The sequence below is a fragment of the Felis catus genome, chromosome D1 (assembly GCF_018350175.1).
Source record: "Felis catus isolate Fca126 chromosome D1, F.catus_Fca126_mat1.0, whole genome shotgun sequence".
In the NCBI taxonomy this organism is placed as follows: domain Eukaryota; kingdom Metazoa; phylum Chordata; class Mammalia; order Carnivora; family Felidae; genus Felis; species Felis catus.
In genome coordinates, this window is record NC_058377.1 from 88957682 (window position 1) to 88973966 (window position 16285).

Here is a 16285-nt window from a genome sequence, read left to right on the forward strand (position 1 = left end):
AGAGTGTGCCAGAAGTTCACTGCTTTGCCAATGCTCGAGATAGGGCCCTTTACGGTGCCTCGTCCCCCCAGAAGCCAGGGCCACCTTCAGAGCACGGTGACTTCATGTAAGGTTACTTGCTCAACAGTGTTTTAAATTCCTGTGAGCAGCTGGCTGAGGGTGCGGAACAAATAGGCGTGAGGTCTGCTTGCTCTTTGCAGATCCTTTGCAGCCTTTCAGGAAGCGGACGTTTTCAACCTGCCTGTGCTTTCCCAGATTACTGGCTCTCTGAGGATTGTGTCTCCTCATTGTCTGTCATCCCATGGATGACCCTTCTTGGGAGGGGCTTCGGCAAACCAAGCAGGCAGTGCTGTTGGCTGCTTGCTACTTCTTGAGCGCCCTGCCTTGGTAAAGTAACCCTGCTGAAGGTGCCTATCATCCGGGCATGCCATTTTGTCAGACGTCGGTGAACGTAACAATTAGTGGTCTCAGCAAGAGGCAAATCAAGTCTACTCTAAGGTACTATTTCCCATCGAAGAAGAAAATCATGACAAAATGTATCTTTTAGGAACTAGGTGAAATTCATACTCAAGCCATTATTAGCCTATGCAAAATAGTGAGTATTTCACGTGTGCTTTGGAAAGGCAACGGGGTCATTTTATGGACAGTCACAGCACATCTTTAAATTTTTATTTTTTTACCGTTTATTTATTTTTGAGAGAGAGAGAGAGAGAGAGAGCGCACAACCAGGGGAGGGGCAGAGAGAAGGAGAGAGAGGACCCCAAGCAGGCTCTACACTGACAGTGTGGAGCCTGATGCGGAGCTCAAACCCACAAACCGGGAGATCACGACCTGAGCGAAAGTCGGATGCTCAATCGACCGAGCCACCCAGGCGGCCCGCACACTGTTTAAAGGATTGCACATTTCCTGCTCAGGTTAGTTAGTCAGAAAACATATTTTGAGGACCTACTATGTACCAAGTCTGTGCTAATGCTTGGGATCCAGTGGTGAATACCATTAGAAAGTGATACTGAAGGGAGATAAGGATTAGTAAGCTAGTAACCAATATTTACTAAGTATTAAGCAATATTTGAGGTCTTCTCTGTGCCAAATGCTGCTCCAGTTACTCGGAACCCAGAGCTGGACTGACTTCCTTGGAGCCCCGCTACTGTTCAGAAATCAAGGAGAAGGAATGCTTTGAGACTTAACGAACACATAGGATTTGGGTTGAGAAAAGAAGTGTTCTTCCCTCTTTTCAGAGCACTTAGCTAAGTTTTTCTTAGTAGTTCAGTAAGAGAAAGATTCATTTATCCAACAGAATGACTCTCAGGTTAGAGTCACTGAAGTGCTACAGCATCCAAAAAGGCCAGTGGAAGCTCCAGATAAATCCATCTGTGCAAAGAAGGGTCTCCAAGAAAACAATCAGGTAAAAATTTGAAAGCAGTCCATGTTAGAAAAAGTTACCAGTGGTAAGTTCCTGGATAGACCCCACTATCTGAGGCCAGTGGGGAGATTCCCAAAGCTTCATGACTGTTGGACCAAAAAGGTAGAGCTTGGCGGGAGGGAGTGGCAGCAAATCCTCTGTAATGGGTACAGGAGGTCAGATGTCCAGAGGAGGTTGGGCTGAGGACAGAGAAGCACGTCTTTAGCTTGGCTGGCTCATTCCTTCCTTAAGGGTCCTTAGTGGGTGGCTGTAGGGAAAGCCAACCAGAACAACCATCTGGAGAGGTTTTGATTTCCATCAGGCTTTTTATTACAAATGTGATTTTTGGAAGAGCCTTCCTGGAGGCATGTTGTCAGCCTCTTTTCTATTGGCGGTCTGGAATTCTCTGGAATCCAGAAACCTAAACCAACTCAGGAAGCAGCCTCTTACCTTGGAACACTCGATTTCCTTGTCTTCTGGGTGGCAAAGAAATACATACATACATATATATGTAAAAAAAAAAATTTTTTTTTTTGGTCTGGCACGGCCTACTTGGGTTGGGAAAATTGGAAACTCTGATGCTTCTGACTCCTTTCAGGAAATTAGAAGTATTCCTATTTCTATCTTGCTCTTGTGTGTTTGCTTCCCGTTGGTCTCTTCTTGGTCTTCTATACGGTGAAAGTGGCAGAAGGTCTCCATATTTAAAAAGGTTTCTGAGGGCAGAATGAGGTGCCTGAGAATTTTTCAGGGGGATGCTCAGGTTTATCTGGTGAAATTGGCTCCTACTCTCTCTACTCTGTGCCAATGTGTCTTTTGCAGCACAGAGCATATTGCACAGGTTGTTGACGTTTTCTGAATACAGAGTCAAAGTTTTTTTTACCTGGAATTAATGGACTTCCCACAGGTTCAGTGATGGGTCATAAGGTGTCCAAGAGCTACCTGAAATAATACGCAAAGTTTTGAGAATGTGTATCTGTTGGATCACTTTTTTGAGGACAGGAGTCATAACTTATATCAGATTTTCAAAAGGGTATATAACTTGAAATGGCTTTTAAAGATCTCGAGTGGTTTAGCTGTTTATCCTGATGATCTTTGCTGTTCTTCTTCTACAGGGAAACATTCTCTTTTTTTATGTGTATTTATTCTTGAAAGAGAGGCAGAGTGTGAGCTGGGGAGGGGCAGAGGGAGGGAGACAGCATCTGAAGCAGGCTCCAGGCTCTGAGCTGTCCGCCCAGAGCCCGACGCGGGGCTCCAACTCAAACCATGAGATCATGACCTGAGCCGAAATTAAGAGATGCTCAACCAACTGAGCCACCCAGGTGCCCCTGCAGGGAAACATTCTAGACTCAAGCCCCACTTGAGAGTCAAATGGGAGATTTCAAATTGCACAATATTACTGATCGTCCTTTCTCTAATTTGAATAGAGTCCAGAATTTCTCTAACTTGGGCGGTCTCGTTTTTTTCTCTGGAAACACATTCTGAATTAGAACTAAAAGTGACAGGAAGTGATAAATGGACACTCAACAAGGCTTCATCTGATTTCAACATTTTGAACACACACCCTTTGCAAAGCTCCTCCTGCTCAAGCATAAAGCTTGACTTGAAGTTAATGAGTGTGGGCGGAACTTTGAAATGGCAGTTGTCATCAGAAGCTACCCGCATAAAGTGATAGACCCAAGAGATTACAAACAAGCATCTCTAAAGACACTCCAAAAATAAATGAACGGAAGCAACTTTATGAAATGCTGCATCGAAGATCTTCAGTTCATGGCTGGGTCGCCCTGTCAAGTAAAATAACATCTCTCTTCCTTCACCGGTTATTAAGTTCCTACTTGGTTTTGCTCTGAGCCTGTGTTCAGAGGGTTCCATTTGAGAAATAAGCACCACTGAATTGATACCCGTGCAGAATTTGCATTTCTGGGGGCTCCTGGGTGGCTCAGTCGGTTAAGCGTCCGACGTCGGCTCAGCTCATGATCTCACGGTTCGTGGGTCCGAGCCCTGCGTCGGGCTCTGTGCTGACAGCTCGGAGCCTGGAGCCTGCTTCGGCTTCTGTGTCTCCCCCTCTCTCTGCCCCTCCCCTGCTTGCACTTGTCTCTCTCTCTCTCTCTCTCTCTCTCTCTCTCTCTCTCTCTCTCTCAAAACTAAATAAACGTTAAACAAATTTTTTTAAAAAAAGAACTTGTATTTCTGATATTGCTCTAAGATTCTAAGAGGCGTTAGAAGACTGGAGAGATAAAAGCAGGCCTTCATCTTCCTTTGGTAATCTCCGCTCTGTAATAGATACCGACTTTCTATGTATGTAGAACTGGGAGCAAAGGTTTTGTGGAAAGATCTCACTAAATGGTATTTTCATAATTGATCCAGTTACTTCAACTGTGCACTCAAACAGCCACGCAGCAGTTCAGGAGCAAACTAATTGGATGTGGTCCTGGTTGGGTAACTCACAGCCTAAGACTCAGGATCACACAGCAGCTGCGACAACAGGTAAACCGTTATGTCTTCTGTTTCTCCATTGCCCTCAATGCCAAGTTTTTCCAGGTCGAGGAGAAGGACACCCATTATCCTGGAGAAATTTCCCACCGATGTTCCATCTCCTCCTTAGGGAGAATAGGATCTGGTACAGATCAGAGGGCCTGTGAATCTGGGGATACAAGTGGACACGCTTATGTGTTCTTTCTATTTGTTTCCCTTTTGGCCACATGCACATCAAATCAGAAGTATTTTTCCTTCAGAAGCTTCAGTTAGGAGATTCATTCAGAACGTATCCTCTTGAAAAGAAGTCTATTACAGAATGCACACTCCTACCTTCTGCCGATCTAATCATCACAGTCAGTGATAACAGAGGGAAATGCTGATTTATGGGTGCAAACTGTCACCCCTGTGCACTGGGGTGCACATCTAAACCCTCAGCAGTAAAGTGGAGGAAGTAACCTGTTGCTTTCTGTCGGAATCTAGGCCTCTAACCAGTTCCCTGGACGTTTGACTAAGTCTAAATCCTTGCAAAGTATTCTGAATTGAGAGCCTGTGTGGGAAGAGATTCCAAGTCTATAACAATGGGAGATTACAAGCATATCTTCCTTTATTAACTTTTGCCGATGGATGATATGACCGTATTTCAAAATCACTGGGCATTCTTTCTGCAGAAGGAGGGCAATAAAAATTGTCCTCTACCCTTGGTTGGCTTATAACACATAGAATAAACCATATTTTTTTTATCTTGACAAATACTTCTGTAAGGAAAATAGTGTTGATGTTATGTTGTGATTACGTGTCATAGTGGTTAAGGTAATGCTGGGGGCGGGGGGTGTGCAGAATAAAGCGTATGCTGTTCTTAAATGTTGCCAATGTTTATCTTCATAGGACAAACATTGTGAAGGAAAAGGTCTTCCTTGTCAGTTCTTCATCTTGGGCCATTTCTGGGCTTTCTTAATAGCTGAAAAAAAAAAAGATATCTAATCACCTTGCTTTTGTATTTGGGGATTTAATGATGGTTTCAGCCTCTCTGCCTAAGCCATTTTTCAGCTTTTTATCTGAAAAATATGAAATATTCTTCCAGTGGACATTATGGTGGCAGAAATAGCAGTCTTGGGAAGTTTCAAACCAGGACTCCTATTTCTGATGTTGTTAGTGAGATCATTGGTTCACTTTGTTTGTGCCTGTCTTTCCTGACTGATTACCTTCCTTTCACAAATGGACTCAAAATGTCACGTTCTGCTTCGCAAAATACGATGGTGGCGTAAAAAGTGGCCATGGGCAAGATCGCTAGCAGATCTGGGCACTAAATGGAAAAAGATGGAAAGGCATCTTTTTGCATTTTCCCCTTCATGTGGTATCCTTCTGTGCGTTGGGGATTGCTGGGGTTACGTGTCTAGGATTGCTGGTAGAAATATCATACCCTAAATTCATGGAGAATGATATTGGTTGGCCAAGATAGAGTGTGTGGAAGATGATGGGCTCAGACTCTGGAGAGCTTGGTTTCGGAATCATAGACTCTCAGATTTGGAGAGGATCTTCAACAGTTTCACTCAATCAACGCTTCTAATCATTTGATCCGCACAATTTTCCTGCTAAGCGATCTTTCTGACCGCGGGGAACACAATACTTTATGAAGAAGTTCATCGCTGGATAGTTCAGATTGTAACCTTTTTAAATCCAACATTCGGAAGAAAAGTCGTCCCCCTGCAGTTCTTGCCACAGGTCCTCGTTTGGCCTTTTGGGACCACAGACAAAAATTTAACCCCTCTGTGATGTTATAGTTTTTCAAAATTCAGAGACCGCTGTCACGCTCTTTTTGAGACCTCTCATTTGGCCTTTCTGACACCACACAAGGCAAGGTCTGTCCAGCACAGTTTTTTCCTCTTTAAGATGAGGATCATTAACTGGATGATATTTAAGGTCTTTCCATTTCTGACATTCTATGACCTGCAGTATGGGCCTCTAAAATAAGTGGAACTCCTGTGTGCTTTTTCTGTTTCTTGCCACCATGTATATTACGTATAGATGACTCTCTTGAGTAGTGAAAGAGTAAAAGGGTATTCAGGGCTACTTCTTAGGAACTGATAATTAACCTTTCAACCATCAATTCAATTATGGTTACAACAGCTTTGATGAGTTCTAGTGGCACAACTTCCAAAACAGCAACCAAGAGGCGAGAAGCCCAGGATTGGCTTTCATGGTGGTTTCAGCCATCAGAGTCCAAGAATCATCTTCACACAACAACGATAATGGCTGGTAATGAGTTGTTATTATCTCATTTCATAAGGTCTCTTGACAGTTCTTGAAAGACAGATCTCTTTCTCTGAGACAGATCTCATTTCATAACTATCTCTTGATAGTTCATTGACCTCAGGGATGCTAAGTCTAAAGTCCATTCTGGCTTCACAAATGTTTTGGATGAATTTTGAAGGATCATGAGCTCTGAGATCCGTGTTTGATTTTATAGCCTTCATAAGCAGATTTCTTCTTTCTACTCTATAGAATTAATACAGCCCCGGAGGAGGCTAATAAGAGCACGGTGAAAGGAGATCAGGTCTCTCTTGATGACAGAACTGAATGTTGGCCCTGAAAGATATTCTAAAATGACAAAAGTCATTAAAACTTCTTGACTTTCCATGGGAAAATAAAATAGTGTAGCTAGAACTAGAAAAATATAGAAAATATCCATCAGTGGAACTATTCTTGGGGTAGACACTGATTGTAAGAAAACACAAATGTTCGCTCCAAAAGATAGCATGGATCTCATTCAAAATATACGAAGCCCTTTTTCAGTAAAGAGACATCTTCTACAGCAACCAGTAAGAGGAGGCAGAGGGTTTGGTTTCCATCTTCTTTCCTGTGATGCATCCCAAAGGGAAAACATGAGAATTTCTCAAAATCTTGGCTCCAGTCCATTTTAGTCAACCCTTTTGGTTGACTAATTGCCAGGCATGATTTCTCTGTTAATTGATTCACTTTTTTTTCTTTTTTTATGTATGCTGCAGTGTTGTTGGGAATGGTAGTTTAGCTTTCCTTTGCATTCAGAGCTAGGGTGATGTGATGCTCTACAAGGTCAAAAATGAATTAACAAATCGTGAATACAACTATGGGATTGTAAGAATGATTGACAAGTGTTTAGATTCCAAAATTCTTCTGCAGGTGGCTGGACAAAAGAAAGAGGCATGTGTGAAACCTTTCCATTCTATTCTTGACACCCTAGTTTTGATGGCACATGCTTGATTAATAAGTTAACAATCTGAAAGCAGGGAGGGGGGAGTGTTTACTGGCCTTTTTTTCTTTTGTGTCTTTGGTGGGATTATGTCCATATGTGTTCTTTTAACTTCCTTAAGGAGATCATTCAGTTGTAAAGGTCATAGCTGGTTGTTTTTAAACCTATGCATTAGCTTCAGAGACCAGGATGCAAGAATTTGGGGATACACACGTTAGATGTCTCACTCTGCCCTTACAATGTTGGGAATTCCATTATACATTCTGTGCCTGATTTTCTTCCTCTGTCAAATGGGTTGTTTGGCATCCAGTGCAGCCACTAACATAAGTCACCACAACAGGTACGGATTCAAATATCATCTCAGCAGGCTGGGAACCAACTGAAGAAAACGAAGATGAAAGAGACAAACACCCCAGTTATTCTGGATCAGGCATTGATGATGATGAAGATTTTATCTCCAGTACCAGTAAGGATAATCAATTACGGTAGAACCATTTATGCGAGGCTTACTGATTAACCTGAGTGGTGCCCAAGAGGGTCCCTCTTAGAAAATAGTTAATGTGGAAAATGAGCATAAACCCGTGACTGATCACACTTTAGTTATACCTTGATAAGATTATGAAGGAAGAAAAATGATTTCTTCTAATGGAAGCCCAAACATATTTGGAAGAGCAACGGGGCAAATAGCTTTTCTAAACTTCCGAATGCCTTGGGTTCTTTCTGTTTTGGTTTATCTATTTAGAGTTAGAATTGATTCAATTCTAAATTGAAGACTTAGACGGCCCTAGAAAGGCTTAAACGTTGGGAACCGGCATTCAAGAATGGTAATCAAAACTTGGTTGAAATCAAGGGAGCACATCTGGTTTTAACAAATGAATAGGGCACCAATAGGAGAGAAAGACATTGAAGGGAAGGACAAGTGTCAGCTGAGCTTTAACAAAGCGGCGCCCAACTGTTAAAAACCATTGTGTTTCAGTAGTGAAACCGCTGCATAATAGTATCCACATTTGTGACAGTTGTAAAACTTTTTGAGACCAGAGATGGCAATTGAGCTGAAAAGCATCCTTAGAAAAAAACAGGCAACGATCAGTGTAATATTCCACCAGGTGACGGGGTTTCCTCGACATATCTGTAATGATCTAAGATATTGCTGAACAGAGATGAGAATTCTGAACCTGTCCTTAGAGAAGGTGTACCTTTGCCATGAACTCTCCCAGGTCACTGAAGTTCTGTCTGTCCTATTGAAACCTGAGAGTACTATCCCCAAGTGGATAGCACCCAGGAAGGGAGGGACCCAAACAATGGCTTGGGCCCTGAGGCATCTGAGTATATGTATGGCATTGAAAGCCACAAATACTCAAGAGAAATAGAGAATACTCAAGAGAACGAGATGCTTGTAAGTGGTGTATTCTTTAGCCCGGACACCTCTGCAGAGCTTGGTCTATAAAACAAGGCAACTCTTTTTAATGACTTCAGAAAGAAAAGCAAATAACCAAGACCACAAGAACTTTATTTACTATTACACTGTATTCTGGGTTCAGGAAGTGGGCCCATCTTCCAGGTGGGGCCATCAGTAAAGATATGGACTTGATACTTCAGAAACTCAGCTTTCTTGGGCGGTAACCCAAGCCGATCAACCAGAAAAATAAACTGTGTGATCAAGCTCCTGGGGAAAACTTGCCTGGGTATTTTTCATCTCTGTGGCGTATTTTCCAATTTCAGTTCCCCTTTCTACTTGGCACCTGTGCGTACAATTCTGCAGGCTGCCTTCTTTCTACTGTAGGGGTGTGTCAGCTGCCGCTTGTTTCCTGCTTCTTGGGAATGTGGATAATGATTCGAAACCTGACGTGCTTAACTTGCGAAGTAAGGGCTGATAGCATTACAGTTCCGAAAAGAATTTTGTATCAGTGGAGTATCGAAATTAAGTTTGAAGGAGTTAGGGTGGATTTGCAAGTCGTATTTTCACAAAAGCAATCGATCCCGATTTTGTCATGATCCTTCTGTCAGGTGCCGTCCCCTGTCCCAGCTCTGTCGTCTTGGGTGACAGTATGAGGCTGCTGGTGGAAGTTTGCCTTTTTTTTTTCTTTTTCCGGGGAGCTGCTGTGATGGTGGTTGGTTACCTACGGTGCTTTTGTACTGAACGTGAGAATCTCGTTTTTCCTTCATTGGCCGGGAATGGCTTGCTCATGAAATGCTTTGCCTGTGATGACAATACCGTAGGTGTTTGTAACTATTCAGAAATGGGTAGCTAAATCCTATGCTTGCTACGGGGAGACGTTCTTTCTTAGAATCGTCTGTAGGAAATCCGTGGCTGCTTACGGTGTTCCTTTCCCCACCAGAACTACTAATGAAATAAAGTGATCATCGTGGTATAATTTTCAGGTATCTCCCTCTTCAGCCTGAGGCTCTGCATGTAATGCACTTGCCAGTGATACCAATTCCTTGGGCTTTCAAGCGCACAGGGCTGTTACGGACTGCATGGATGGGCAAAGCTCTGACGTTTTTGGGTCTCCTCGGTGGAGGGCTGGTGTTTGCAAAACTGTTCTTTCTTCTGCTGAAGCTTCTTTGGCTGCTTTCTCCGGAAAATCTCATGTTCTGACCCGAGCGTATTCTATGACAGAATGCAGAGGACACTGAGCTGCTTAACAGGGTGGCTGAATCAAGCTGAAGTGACTGTCTGCTTTCCCTCCGTTTCCACTCAACCATCTATGCAACCTGCTATAGATGATTCACTGCATAGACTAAAGAAGGGAGACATGTACAGAACAAGTGGTGGAGGCTCGAGAAATAACATTTTCCTAATTGCTTCAATCATCATTATCACAGTTTCAACCACACCACGGCTTTTTAACCACCCAAAACAGAACCAGGATCGGACCCAATGGAGCCCAGGCGAATCGAATCCAGGAGTGTTACTTCAGACAACTGCGAGGATGACTGGTAATGGGTTATGCATACTTAATTAAGGACTTTTTTTTCCCTCAAAGTCCGTGATGCTGCAAAGGTCAATCATCAGGACACAGTGGGAAATGTAGTTAATATCTCATCACAAATTCTTAACTTTGGCGAGGATACTCAGTTCGACCTAGGAGCCACTTAACAATCATACCATCTGGGCTCGAGATGCTTTATTATACAAATGAACCCATTAAAATGGTTTATGACGCTGCCCTTGACAAAGTGGTTAGAGTAGAATAACAGGTAATCATTAAGAAATTTCATGCCCATCGATTTTCTCTTGGGAGAGATTGGTGGAGCCGCTCCACGGTATTGAGCATAGATGCTCAGAGATACTGTTGAGGCAGGCGCTATTAGATAGCATGCATTTTAATGGAAGAACAGAACATCAAAGGTTGCTTGATAAAAAGTCACAGTGTATGTAACCATCGTCACGGCAGATGTGGACAGAAGCAGCACCATTGCTAATGGAGAAAGCTGGACCCGCGAACCACACTCTCCTCTCATTCACCATGAGCGTCACGATGAAGAGGAGACCCAGCATTCTACGAGCCCAAGTAAGGAGGATGGTGGTCAGCAGTCCTGATTTAGATGAGTTTGCGAAGTCATTTCGCAGAATAGGGAAGACTCTTTTGTTAGACATTAGCCACATCTTCTGTTTCCATGCAGTAATTTCTTTTAGCCACAGAGCATGAAAAGCCGTCAAATCTATACACAAGTTTTAGAAACTGGAAGAAAAATGCTGACTTGTCAGGTTGCCCGAAAGGCCAAAATGTTGAAAAAGTTAAAAATGGTTTTGAAATGCGCGTAACGTACCTGAGATAGGTTGTGTGTGTGTGTGTGTGTGTGTGTGTGTGTGTGTCTGTGTGTGTGTGTGTTAGAGATTCCTAAAGGTTCCGTTTGGTGATTTGTGTGTGTTTATGGAAATGTGTGATGAACAGTGTATCTTTCCGTGCTGAGCAGAGGGGTCTGTAAAGAAAGCTTGACAAGTGCAGCGGTCTTTGGAATCCTTATCATCTGTGAAGATCTTTGATGAATCTGGTTTCTTTCTTTCTTTTTTTTTTTTTTACATTTTGTTCCTCACTCCACTGTAGAAAGGCATCCCTTGTACCCTTGGAGGGAAGGTCAGTAGCTCATACAGACTGTATTTGAATGTCTGTGACTGCTCTTTTTCTGTTTTTAAGCCCAGAGTATCTTGGGGGGCAGCTTTGACGCTGTTACTTCTATTTATGTGCAAACATCTCAGGTTTTCCAAAACAGTCTCAAGTACCACTACTGGTCTGGGAGGATAAGACAAAAAAAAGTAAAAAAAGTAAGAAGTATATCCTCTTCTTTGGTCCCTCTGTCTTGGAGCCATGCCTATCATGTTTGGAACAAAAGAAGCTTTAATTCAGGATAACAGCTTGTAGCATCTTGAACACTGCGGTTCGACTGTCATTCTCTTAGCCTTGGATACTCCGAACACAAAAATGCAAGAAACAGCCGCTTAGAACCCAAAGGGCAAAGCTATAGTTTGAGGGATGTCTCCAGACAACACAAGACACATTTCAGACACCCACCAGGACATAGGTTTTAAGTCCTGGCCATTGTACTGAATATGCCCAACAGGCCTGCCTCTCATTACTTTTCCCAGCGGATTTTATTTTCGCGTGAGGATTACGAGCCGCGTTAACAAGAGTCTTCTGATAGAAGAGGGAAATGAGAAGCAGACGTCTCTTCAGAATGGGATTCCATTCCAATCCCCTTTTGGAAGCCAAGAGTATATCTTAGAATTGAAGGCAGTTTGTACTTAAAAAGCAGAAAGCTACTTAAGAGGTTTGGAATTAATGAGAATTAATGGAATTAATAATGGAAATAATGGAAATAATGGAAATAATGACAATTAATGGAATTAATTGTCGAAAGGTGGTGATGGGGGGCCAAGGGAAGAGGGGACGTCATGACTGGCGCGTAGTTGAAAAACCAGATGGAACAGAACCTAACAGAGGGAAAGGGAAAGCAGTAACCATGCTAGCAGTTCTCTTATCAGTACTTGCAAAACATAAAGAGATTCTGGTCGGTGACCTCGGGGCTTTATCAAAGAACATTACAACTTCTAGAAGAGAGTCAACCTTTGTATTTTATGATGGAAATCCTATGCTCTGCTAATCCGTATGTTGAAAACAGCAGGGATTACTGGGTATTTAAAGGATCATTATGTTTATAAAGACAGTGCTAGAGTAGTGTGTGTGTGTGTGTGTGTGTGTGTGTGTGTGTGTGCATGCGTGCGTGCGTGCCCATATGTGTGCACACAGGCGTACATTTTGCTTTTTCTTTCTTTTCTAAAACATTTTGAATGGGCGGTTTGTGTTTGGGTTGATGTTCCCATTTTTTGTAATTATGCTCCATGGTTTTCCTAACTTCATTATTTGTCAGGAGGCAGTGATTTAGTCAGTGGGAGGTAAAACCGAAGACTTGGGGCGTCTTTTTTCCTCCCTCTGGATAACGAGTTAACCCCAGGAATGTTTTGGCCAACACAAAGGCAAAATGAGGACACAAGTGTTAGTTTTTTAAAGGTTTTTCTTATTATCAAATCATACATATCATTTTCTAAAATTATGAAATACAACCAGTCTTGCCGGTTGCCAAATATACTTTGGCTTGGCGAGTTTATAGACTTTCATTTTCTTGAGGAATGAAACATTTGCTATTCGTTGCTATACATGAAAATGACAGTGGCTTTGGCACCCTGATACGTTTTATTCCATTCATTCTATTCTTTTTGAAACTGAACAATTACAACACTGAGAGGTTGGCATTTTTACCCCATCACACATTGTTTATATAATGCCAAACACTGGCTAGAATAGTTTTCTTTCATTGACTTACTTTTGGTAAAAAGCAATTTTGGCAAATCTTAGATGCCACGTAGACATAACGTCGTAACGTGCCGGTGCAGCGGCACCCGGTCATTGTCAACATCTTTTGGGCTGGCAAATCCGCTCCTGGTGCATTTCCGGGCATGTGATCGTGAGGTATGTGACCACCATTTGAGAAGTCCTCCCCCTAGGCTGATCTTGTCATCAGCTGGTATATAATATATTCCTCCCTCCAAAATCACTGCAGCAAAGAGGTTAATTCTTTGAACACACGGTTCTCTCCAAGGATATGTGAGGCTGTGGACAACAGTAAATTAAGAATCATACTGGGAATTCATGGACTGTGGTCTAGTCCTGACCTGGTGCAAATCTGGCTACAGGATTTTGAGCAAGACTACTTTGGGTCTTAGTTTTCCTATCTGAAAAATTGAAGGATTGCACCGTTGATTTCTTTTTTTTTTTTTAAATATAATTTATCATCAAATTGGCTTCCATACAACACCCAGTGCTCATTGATTCAATACCCCTTTCAGAATATGAGCGCTCTCACTCCTTGCTGCTTCCCTTTTCTATCTTTTCTCCCATGTGTATGTGGCCTGAAAGTAGAAAGCTGTGTGTTGGTAAGGAAACTGAACAATAAAGGCTCACAACTGACATCTTCTCACAGCCCAGGAAATCCCTAGTCATGCAATGGAAGAAACAACTACCCAGAAAGAGCAGTGGGTTGAGAGCGGATGGCATGGGGCATATCCCCAATCATCCAAAAGAAGACTCTCATTCAACAACAGGGACAGCTGGTAATGGATTGTTTAATAAGCAAACTGGAGTGGAAGTTTCCTTGTGGGTTAAATGCTGAGCGCCGAGGACACGGAACAGAAAGACATTGAAGGAATTGTCACAAGATGTTAAGATTCTTTAATAAATTATGATGTGGTCAACACAGAGCCAATCCTTAGATGCTCATAACAAATCACCGAAGGAGTGGATATAGCGTACAAAGGAGACATAGAGAATATGCCCTTTTTGTATATCACTTTCAGATCCCGTTTGGGGCATCCCCGAGTGAGATTGGAGCAGAGACTCTGATCTTATCAAATGCTCCCTTTTGTTTCGTAAAGGAATCTACAACGTGGCTTTTTGAAACACTGGGCATGTCAGAAAGCCCTTGGTCTGAACCCCAGTGTTGGAAGAAATGGAGCCAGATGGTTTGAGGAAAATACCTGTCTGATGTCATTTAGCACTTTTGTCATGTCTATCTGGAGCTTTCTCTTTGAATTTGCTGTGCTTTTTTCTGAGCTTTACCAAAAACGCACCTTCTCCAGTCCAGAATTGTGGGATCGTGGAGATCGGGCTCGAGTCGTGTCGTCATCTCTAAGTGATGCCAGATAACTTGACTCCGCAGGCTCCTATGCACGATTCTTGGTGTGGCCGAAACATGGAATGCCAGTGTGTGAAAGCCTCTGAGTGCCTACCTGGCTGAGCCGTGGATTCAGTGACTGGCTATGGCATGTGGTTGTTGCTGAGGGCCCACTGTTGTACTCTTCTCTACCCATATATCTCCGCTGGCTCAGAATGAAGCAGTGGCATGTGCTGAATTCTTATGTGTCGCTTGTGCTGTGGATCCCATTGTTAGAAAGTAACGCTTCTAACGGGTTCCATTCATGCTTTTGAGATGAATGGCATTTACTTTCATGTTTATCTTGTGGGTGGCTGTTACCTGATTCCTTCTCTAAATCCCTACCAGCCTAATGTGCATTTCACCGGGATGCGGTTGTCTTGGAATGACATCATGTGCTTAGACTTCCTCCTTTAGGGGATGGGGGCAACAGGGCATGTGGTTCAAGAACTACTTCTTCGTCTTTGCTTGACGTCTGTAAGTCATCCTGTATTCCCTGCAGGAGTCATTAATGATTTTGCGCCGTCTAGTTCACCTGCTGACTGCTGAGTACATGAACATGAACAAACCCATACCTGCCAAAACATTCTGTGCTTACACAACTTCTTTGCCCTCTATACCAGGAAGATGAGTTCATTGTCTTGTCTAGAGACTAAAGTCTTTTTAAAATTATCAGTGCATCCCTGGCCCAATGTCAACTAACACTTTGACAATTGCTTGAACTACATGGTCACAACAGCCCCGGCCCATGACAGCCATCCAGACCAAAGAATGACAACGCAGAGTCAAGAGGACAGCTCCTGGACTTACTTCTTCGACCCAATCTCACATCCAATGGGACGAGGTCATCAAACAGAAAGATGGATGGGTAATAGCCTCTGAGCTTTTTTATATATATATTATGTTTTTGAAAGCCACCAAATGGCTATTTAACTAGAAATGTGCCCTTGATTTTAAAACAGTCTACTTCCTAAGGAACTTGAAGTTGCTTCAAAAGTTAGGTTTCTATGTGGGAGTGATAGGCACATTCATCTGAATGGGAACTCCTGGGCTGAGACTGAAGAATTCAGACAGAGGGGGTCAAAGATCCTAAGAGGGTGAGAGTGGAGGTTATTTTCTCTGAAGAAGGAGCAGTCTCAACATTTGTTTTCCATTTCCTTTTTAAGTGCAGTGTTCTAAAAAGAGTGAAGTGATTGAATCCAGTGACTATTTTCCTTGTAGACCCAAAGATGTAACTTGTCTTTGGTAGAGAAATCTTAGAGGTCAAAAATTGGTGAGTACTCGTTTCAAAAAAGTAACTAAAAAGTTCAGAAAACTTTCTTATTCATTCTTGCCACGTTTAGAGAGAAATACGGTACCCAGTGACTTAGGCTTTAGACCACTCTTGGCTCTCAATAAATGTTTACAAATTTAACAAGTAGGCAACTTTTAGACAGGATGGGATCCTTATTTTCTTAAATACCATTTTTTATTTACCTATAAGTGGTTGAAAACAGAAATGAGAGAGAGAGAGAGAGAGAGAGAGAGTAAAAAAGATACGAATTGCAGTTCTGCAAGAATGGAAGACTATGATTTTATTTGACCAATTTTTATATTCAAAAAGAATTCTTTCTTTATCAGAACAGATGACAGCTTTCCTGAGAGAATCTGTAGGACTTGGCTGCAGGTGGTATCCCTTTTTTCTCAGTCATTACTAAGCTGAAGATTCCATGTTCCTTACCGTACCCATGAGTTGAGCTACTCAATTTTTTAAAAATTATTCAGTAAGGCATCTTGATCCCAGGGATGTAACATTCCGAAAAGAGAGATAGACAGGAAGACTCAATAAAGGAATGTGAATTTTTGGTCATAGCATGGAATATATTATCTGGATCCAAACTGCCAAAGGCATACATAACACAAACTATTGAAATGGGGACTAAGAACATGACGATGATGTCTCTTGATATTGAGTTGAACCAAATTAT

General features: G+C 42.4%; 1 protein-coding gene across 17 annotated transcripts in view; it reads left to right on the forward strand.

Annotated features, from left to right (window-relative positions):
• Window positions 1-16285, forward strand: part of CD44 (CD44 molecule) — a 91437-nt gene that overhangs the window by 51459 nt on the left and 23693 nt on the right. For 5 of the 17 annotated variants that reach the window (XM_019812260.3, XM_019812261.3, XM_019812263.3 and 2 more), the window contains exons 6-11: window positions 3767-3886; window positions 6005-6133; window positions 7447-7572; window positions 9933-10046; window positions 10505-10621; window positions 15058-15186. The exons of 3 other annotated variants lie outside the window; for them this stretch is intronic. In XM_019812260.3, coding sequence (XP_019667819.3) covers window positions 3767-3886; window positions 6005-6133; window positions 7447-7572; window positions 9933-10046; window positions 10505-10621; window positions 15058-15186 — 735 coding nt within the window. The remainder of the gene's footprint in view (window positions 1-3766; window positions 3887-6004; window positions 6134-7446; window positions 7573-9932; window positions 10047-10504; window positions 10622-15057; window positions 15187-16285) is intronic. 9 more of the 17 variants (XM_011286809.4, XM_045039137.1, XM_019812264.3 and 6 more) reach the window with 8 other exon arrangements.